This window comes from Cyphomyrmex costatus, unplaced genomic scaffold (assembly GCF_001594065.2).
Source record: "Cyphomyrmex costatus isolate MS0001 unplaced genomic scaffold, Ccosl1.0 scaffold229, whole genome shotgun sequence".
NCBI classification, from domain to species: domain Eukaryota; kingdom Metazoa; phylum Arthropoda; class Insecta; order Hymenoptera; family Formicidae; genus Cyphomyrmex; species Cyphomyrmex costatus.
In genome coordinates this window covers 523,422-531,601 of record NW_017276357.1, presented here as the reverse complement: position 1 = coordinate 531,601, position 8,180 = coordinate 523,422, and the positions used below count along the sequence as shown (strand labels likewise).

Here is an 8,180-nt window from a genome sequence, read left to right as displayed (position 1 = left end):
AATGCACATTCAATAATATGGCGGCTTATAGGGATTCTCGTCTGTTTTCGTCTCGTGTATGGGTAAAAGGCCGTCATGACCTCTCTCAGGTTTCTCTCTGCTCCAGCCTGAGCACTCAGCGAGCAATCATCGTACGTATATGTTCTGTGCATCGTACTAAATGCACCCAATGTATGCGCAAGAGCATACCTAGTTCTTTTTGTAATTCTTTTGTAATTCTGTTAGAGATGGTTGTTTGTTAGATTTGTTTTCTGTGGCTGAACTAGTGTACTTTAGAACTTAAAGTGAGATAGGTTATAGGTATATATTTGATATTTGTCGAAAGCGAAAAAAAGAGTATTAGTTCAGTCTAGTGCAGGAACAGAAAACAGATCAATTGTTTGTTGAACAATTATAAAACTCATACTTTCTGAACACAATCATAATATATTTATGTAGAACAATATAAATATAAGTAATTCGGATTTATTTCGATTGAAAAATAGATAGTATTCTATGTAATCATCATATCAAACAATGTCGACTAGTAATGTGATATGTGAAATATGAAGAATCAGCAGAAAAATCTGTGACAATGAGCAAAGAAGCACGAATTTCTTCGTATGAAATGGCACAATACCGTGAGCGGTTAAGGAGTCAAAAAGAATTTCTGACTGATATACTGTCTAAGATTGAGAAGCAAATACTTTCTTTACAGGTTTGCTAAAATTTAAATATTAAATAATGTGCTCACCAAATGTGATTTAAATGTATTAAAAATATCTCAAATAATTTTGTAGGTTGAACGATTACATTTAAGGAACACTTTACTTGGATCAGAATATTCAGGACAAGAAATACTACCAGATGCATCAATTAAAAACAACTGTGTGAAAAATGAGCCAGTAGTAGATGATTCAAAAAATCTAACAGAAGAATTAGATTTATCTATAGCACCATCCATAAATGATTTTGAAGAAGAAACTGAAGATGATGATCAATTTATTTGATCTAATATATCTTAAATAAATGCTAGAAATTTAATTTGTTATTGTGATTACGCTATATGATATTTAAAAGAAATCAAATTTGTAGAGTTCACAAATTTTTATAAGTTTAGAAAATATTTTGCAATAAAAATGACTGTATAATACATCTGTATAATTTATTTTTATATTACTTACATTTTATATATATTTACAGGACATGGTCTTACAAAATATCGTGTTTGACTTTCTAATTAAAGGATTTAAAGGAACACAGCAATAAGTAAGAAAATAACATAAAATATTATTCAAACTTAAACCTAAGAGACTTCTATGCTGCATATAAATTTAACATTGGCAAAAGGAGATGTTCAAGTAATGTTCTGATGAAAAAGATTATTGAACATCGTTATTTGAATATTTCATTCTAATTTGAAAAAATCTAAAGAATTTGGTTGACATTATGATGGATAGCCTTGCTGCGGTGCACCAAGTTGGGATGGATCTTCAACCAATGCAGGTGGTTTGAATTGTTCAGCAGAGAGACGCGTAAAACAAATTCCTATGCCTTCTATTAGTGCCAAAAGCACTCCACCAATGATTGCACTGCCTACCATCGCTGGTAGTCCGTTTCTTGCTGCTAAAATTCCACCTGTTGCTGCGCCACTAATAATGGAATTATAAGGATCTTCCTTTCCTCCTCTAAAATGGACTAATGTGCAATCAATTGTGGAAAACATTCCACCCCATACAGCAAAATTTCCAGCAATAATAGGTGCTCTTTGTCTAATCGCTACAACACTGCCTGTAAAACGCTGCCTCCATCCACTTGGTGCATTACGAAAACCTTTAATACTTTGAAAGATTGCTCCACCTATGACACCCATTGTAAAGGCACCTCCGCAATCATCAACTATCCGCCAAGGACATGGTTCTCTTGCATATTCTTCCATATCTTATCTGTATCAATCACATAAGAATAACAATTACTTAAGACAATAAAAAAATAGATACTTTATTATAGTAGATTAATATAATTTTCACAGAACAAGAATAATTATCAAAGCATTATTGCAAAGATGTTTTTAATTAATTTTTTATCACATTTTATACTTAATAGTTATTTATGTAATCTATATTATAATCTCAAGATTAATTAAAAAATAATTAAACTTATAAATTTTGGATATTCAAAAATACATATCAAATAATGTGTTACGCAAGGATATACATTTATATATATCTTGCTAAAAAAGACAATTACGAAAGTATTACAAGAATTACGCGATAAGTGAGGTTAGAATAGAGTCTTATAGTTTTGATAGCTATTCACAAGTAACATCTTTGACTATTCTATTACTTATTAAAAGTAAATAATTTTCTTAAGAACAAAATAACTTATTCTTATATTTACCGTATAATTTGTTCGATAAAAATCTTTAACAGCCAAACACGACCGCACACGACACTTCGTCCACTAAGTATGAAAGAACATGAGAGGGTAGATAACTAATGGCGAATTCGACAGACTGCAAAACTGACCTAGTGTAGTGCTGAATTTGTATTCGGACGAACCGAATGAACCGAACGAGTGCAAGAAATATTGCACTGACATTTTTGTCAGTGCAGTTTGGTGTACGGACAAATAAAACTAGTTAGGCAGCAAAAAATTACAAAATGGATAAAGAAAGACTATTATTTATTATAGATAAATTATTAGAAACAAGTAGTAGTAGTGATGATGAAGATATGTTATGTTTAATAAAAGAAGAAAGGCCGGAAGTTAATTAAAAACAAAAAAATTAAATTATTATTATTATTATTAATTAAAAATTAAATTATTAATTGAATTATTAATTAGTGTAGTTTTGTATTCGCTCCGTGTAAGGGCAGCATCCTATAGCGGGGAGCACAGACTTTTGCATAACGCATAAACCATATACATAAAGAATTTGATTGGTCCATTGACTCATGCATAAGAAAATGAGCCAATGAAATTCCTTATGCACATGCTTTATGCGTTATGTAAAAGTGTGTGTTAGAACAAATAGTACTGGAAGGAGCATACATATATGTAATACTACTATATGGCTAGTGCCTATAAGAGGGAGTGAGAGGAAGCGGTCCCAGAACCACGGTGCGGGAATATATATTTCCCTCTCTTTCTAAGAGTACTTTGAGTGTTGTGCGCATGCGTTGGATTGATTGCATCCGCCAATAGGAAAATAGAGTGCGATCAGTGAGATGACGCGAACAGGTTATGCTCGTTATGCTTATTAGATGTGTGCTGTTGTACACAGGCAAAAATGGTCAAGATATGTTATTTATGTGGCAAAAAGCCTAATGCGCCTAATGCGACTGAAAACATTAGTTTGCATAGGTATGAAATAGGTATTAGTTTGCACTGATTATCATGAAATTTCTGTAAGGGATTGCACTGTATTCTTATATACATAACGGCAATCTTGAAAAAGTTTATTTCATAAAATTAGGATTAATTTATTTATTCCGACTAAACTGACTCTGTTAACTGTAACAAGGTTATACCCTGAAGCGGAATCAATCACTTTTTCCTTCTTCCTTACACATATATGTATATTTATCCTTCTATTTATTATTGATGGAGGGGATGATCCGACGCATGCGCACAACGTTCAAAGTACGCTGAGAAAGAGAGAGAAGTATATTCCCGCACCGTGGTTATGGGACATGGACTTCTCTCTCATCTAGCCATATAGTAGTATTACATATATGGGAGCATAGGGATATGGTCCCTGTACATTCGGTTGAAGCCGAGAAGATTGACAAGGATGGAGAGATTAAGATCGTAGATTGTAATGCGCATACTCCATACGCGTGCGCGGCGGATTATCTACCGTGGATGCTAGACTAGAAAGCATGTTAATTATTTGCGAACTATGTTTGGTTCTGTTTGGTTCTGTTTGGTTCTATGAAAATTATGAGTGATTTGTAGCAATGTATTGCTATATTTGCAAAGAAGAAAATCAGGCGTCTTCATATCACTTGTAAGTTTAATTATTTGTGAGTATAGTATTAATATACGGAATTTATAATGTTAGTTTTGAGGTTAGTTTTCGTAATTACTCTTTAATTATTGTAAATAAGTCATAATAAGTATGTCAATACTTCGCATTCGAGTCCATCTTCGAAATGAAGTATTTGTACATACTTTTGACTTAATTATGTGTTATTATTAATTCCAGTATAATTAATTACTTGTATAAATGAAATATGCAACTTTCTAATAAATCAAAATGTTACTCTCTATGATGATGTTCTGATAACTCATCAAAAGAATCGCCGCAATTTTCAGTTTTCTTAATTGAAATTTATTAGCCTTTAACCTTAAATTCATATATCAAATGTCCACTGCAGCTGACAGCTGTGTATAATTCGCTTGCGCGCGCGCATTCCCTCCCTACAGTCATGCGCATTACCAACTACGATCTTAATCTATTCCTCTCTGTCAATCTACTCGCCTTCGGGTCTGCGCACAATAGGAGAAATATTAGGAACAGATATTAAATATAAGAATTTTAACCTATCAGAATTGTGTACTGTGGAATGTGCGCTTTCTGACAGGTTAAAATTCTTATATTTAATATCTGTTCCTAATATTTCTCCTATTGTGCGTAGACCCTTCACTTTCGAGAGACTATGCTCCTTCCAGTACTATATGTTCTAAGGTGTTGGGGCTCTTTCTTTCTACACACCACCGATACAGACAGAAGCTAGACACTAGACAGCTGATAGCAAACTGGCCATTAGGGTCTGAGCACAAGCACTGCCGTAACATTTTACGACAACTTAAGTTGTAGAAAGCAGAAGCTTGGCGTACCGGCGTATGACGTGTTTATGTACATTATTGCCATATCTTTCGATAACGTGCATAAACACGTCATACGCCGATACGCCAAAGCTTGTGCGTTATTTACGTCTACAACTTAAAGCGGGGAGCACAGACTTTTGCATAACGCATAAAGCATGTGCATAAGAAATTTCATTGGTCCATTTTCTTATGCATGAGTCAATGGACCAATCAAATTCTTTATGTATATGGTTTATGCTGGTTTATGCGTTATGCAAAAGTCTGTGCTCTCCGCTTAAGGGTGCGTCCCGATGGAGAAAGAAATAGCAGAACGGAATGAGAACGGAACATTGATAGAAAAGAGATAGGATTGTTCTATCTCTTTTCTATCAATGTTCCGTTAAGTCCATTTCATTGGTCCATTTTCTTATGCATGAGTCAATGGACCAATCAAATTCTTTATGTATATGGTTTATGCGTTATGCAAAAGTCTGTGCTCCCCGCTTAAGCCCGGATCCTCATACGGACAACAGCGCTTTGACACTGGACGCTGATTGGTGAAAAACGGGTTATGGGGGTAAATTTTACCCTCGCCACCGGTTTTTCACCAATCAGCGTTTGGTGTCAAAGCGCTGTTGCCCGTATGAGGATCCGGGCTAAGTATGTCGTAAAATGTTACGGCAGTGCTCAGACCTTAGGCCTATCGCACATGAAATGCATAAAGCCCATGGCATATACAAAAACGTAAGGCCGTAAATGTAACCAGTAAGCGTTTTGGCCAATCACAGTAGAGACCGTAAGGTCGGTAGCGAATCCAATGTTAAGCCCATGGCACATAGAAAAACGTAAGGCCGTAAACGTAATCAGTAAGCGAATTGACCAATCACAGTTGAGAACGTAAACAGCCGCCGCTTACTCGTACGTTCTCAACTATGTTTGGTCAATTCGCTTACTGATTATGTTTACGGCCTTACGTTTTTCTATGTGTCATGGGCTTTACGATTTTCTTACTGATACATCTTACGGCCTTACGTTTTTCTATGTGTTTCTGGCTTAACCATAAACTTATAAGATAGACGGAGCGTTTATACGTGAAAAGTTGAAGACAACATTGAAGGACAGCTCTACTCCAGACATAGTTGTGTTTCTCTTTTTCACAGTGAGCGGTGGAGAACCAATCAGCTCGAGCGTATTGCGTAATGTCACAACTTTTGGTTCGTGTGCTGAGAGGTTATAAATTCGAGTATGTGTATTTTTCAAAGATATAATATTTTTTAATTATTATTCGAAAATAGAAATACAGCAACAGTTTACGCTGAAGGTTAATTTTTTGAAAATATATAAATTAAAATAAATTCTATAGAAATATATATTAAATGACCTACTCGGAGGTGTATAATTTTTACTGTCTTGTATGAGAAAATAAAGATTCATAATAATAATAACCATTTAATTGCAAATGCAGCAAGACCCCGCACCATTATAAAATTGCAATTTTTGTAAATTGATCAATAATCCGCTGCAATCCGCCGAAGCTCTCGCTCTCATGTCAGTCAACTTAATACTCTCGGTCTCGGATATCTATCTTCGTTGCTCTCGGCTACTCCCCGACCTGCCGCGACGACTAATCAATTCATTATTAGAAAAGAAGAGAACTACTCCGCGACTATTTCTCTCTCTTTCTATCAAGTCTTCAGCTTCTCTCGTATGAACGCTCCGTCTATCTTATAAGTCTATGGGCTTAACTGTGCATAAGCATAACATAAGGCCGCTGGACCAATGAGCATTCAGCATAAAGACGCCATATTGATTAACATAAGATGCTCATTGGTCCAGCGGCCTTCAGCCGTAATCACACTAGCGATTGAGCGATTGTGATTGACGATTGAGAATTACTTGTCAATCAATCGGAGCAAAGCAATCGGTGACTGCTTTGCTCCGATTGATTGAAAAGTAATCCTCAATCATCAACCACAATCGCGCAATCGCTAGTGTGATTACGGCTTTATGTTATGCTTATGCACAGTTATGCTAGAGTCCCTATAAGAGAGTTGTGTTAATCTGAAGTAAAATGGCGTCTAATTGGGACTCTGGCAGAAAGGGACGCTAGACCTTATACTACGAAGAGCGTAAAATCATGGTGGCAGGCGAGACGAAAGCTTGTTAATACGAACGGCAACGAGACCTCGGTTTAAGTCCCGGCACCGGTGGAGTCCAGATATTTTTCTCGACCCACTCTTACAATATCAAAATTATAATTAAGTCCATACATTATTATAAAGCTTTCGAATTAAAAATATATAAAAGATACAGATATTATGTGGTCGAAAGTGACATTCTAACCTTGTTTACTTGTCAATATTATATAATTTAACGTAAATTCTACTCTTACAACTTCTAAAATCTAAACCACCGCGTTCACATTACTCAAAAGTGAGGATATAACAGCATCAATGATTGGTTCCGCCATTTACAGTCTGATTGTGGTGGAAACTTCGCCTCGGCCTGTGATAAGGCAATTGAAAAGCTTTGCCCTCCGTCGTGTCTGCATAATGATTACCCCTCTCTCTCTGTCATGCTATCCGAGGCAGTGTTGCCAGATGGTCCGCATGATAATCCCCTAAATGTATTTCATTTCCCCCTAAAAATCCCCTAAAATCTTCTACCAAAATCATCTAAAATCCCCTAAAATTCCTTAAACTTTCAAAATAGCTCCCATAGTTAGCATTTCAAAAATCGATTTTAAAATAAAAATTAAAAAATGAGCGAATTTATAAGGATATTTATATTTCATTAGTCACCTAATAGATTTGCTCATTTTTGGGCGTGTTCAGATTCCCACCCGAGTGCTCCCCGGGTGTCATGTCATCCTTGTTTAACATTTGGCAAACAATAAGGATAGAAGGATACCTGAGTGGCACTCGGATGGGATAGTGACCCTCTAATAAGAGTCTGGCCACCTTCTCCCCGGTTTGTGATTGGTCCGACATTTATCATCCATTCCCGCAAATTTCTTTAAATTTATAAATTGTAAAAATTAATAAATTCGTAAAAATTAAAGTAGAATTAATTACAATTTTTATTTTTATTATTATTTAACTTATATTAACATTATTAAATATTTTCTATAAAAACTTTTATGTAAAAAAAACGTTGTAATATGTCTTTCATAAAATAAAAACAACAATTAAGTAAGTATTATAAATATATTGAAAATATAAAAATTAATATATTAAGAATATATAAAATTTATAAAAATATTACAAGATTAAGAAACTTTAATAAAAATTAAATTTAAATACAAATAATACAATTAATGCTTTAAAATTCTTAACAAAAAATACTTAGGTAGCACCAATAGGGAATAAATAAAGTAGTATATTTAT

The 8,180-nt window shown here is 34.6% G+C and overlaps 2 protein-coding genes across 2 annotated transcripts; one reads left to right on the top strand and one right to left on the bottom strand.

Moving 5' to 3' along the window:
• The first annotated feature begins 329 nt into the window (after nucleotides 1–329).
• On the top strand, nucleotides 330–1,005 carry LOC108773953 (uncharacterized). Its single transcript, XM_018539943.1, has 2 exons — nucleotides 330–697; nucleotides 780–1,005. The coding sequence occupies exons 1-2, from the start codon at nucleotides 575–577 to the stop codon at nucleotides 987–989; spliced, it is 333 nt and encodes a 110-aa protein (XP_018395445.1). The 5' UTR covers nucleotides 330–574; the 3' UTR covers nucleotides 990–1,005.
• A 300-nt stretch (nucleotides 1,006–1,305) lies between these two features.
• On the bottom strand, nucleotides 1,306–2,475 carry LOC108773949 (mitochondrial import inner membrane translocase subunit Tim17-B). Its single transcript, XM_018539937.1, has 2 exons — nucleotides 2,380–2,475; nucleotides 1,306–1,925 (listed from the first exon to the last, which is right to left on the bottom strand). Exon 2 carries the CDS (start codon nucleotides 1,916–1,918, stop codon nucleotides 1,427–1,429), a length of 492 nt encoding a protein of 163 aa, XP_018395439.1. The 5' UTR covers nucleotides 1,919–1,925; nucleotides 2,380–2,475; the 3' UTR covers nucleotides 1,306–1,426.
• Nucleotides 2,476–8,180: the final 5,705 nt, after the last annotated feature.

What these genes read in the sequence shown, in the direction of transcription:
- LOC108773953 (XM_018539943.1), top strand. Translation starts at nt 575, where the DNA reads ATGAGCAAAGAAGCACGAATTTCTTCGTATGAAATGGCACAATACCGT. An exon ending in AGCAAATACTTTCTTTACAG is followed by an intron (nt 698 to 779) that starts GTTTGCTAAAAT and finishes ATAATTTTGTAG; the next exon opens with GTTGAACGATTACATTTAAG.
- LOC108773949 (XM_018539937.1), bottom strand. Translation starts at nt 1,918, where the DNA reads ATGGAAGAATATGCAAGAGAACCATGTCCTTGGCGGATAGTTGATGAT.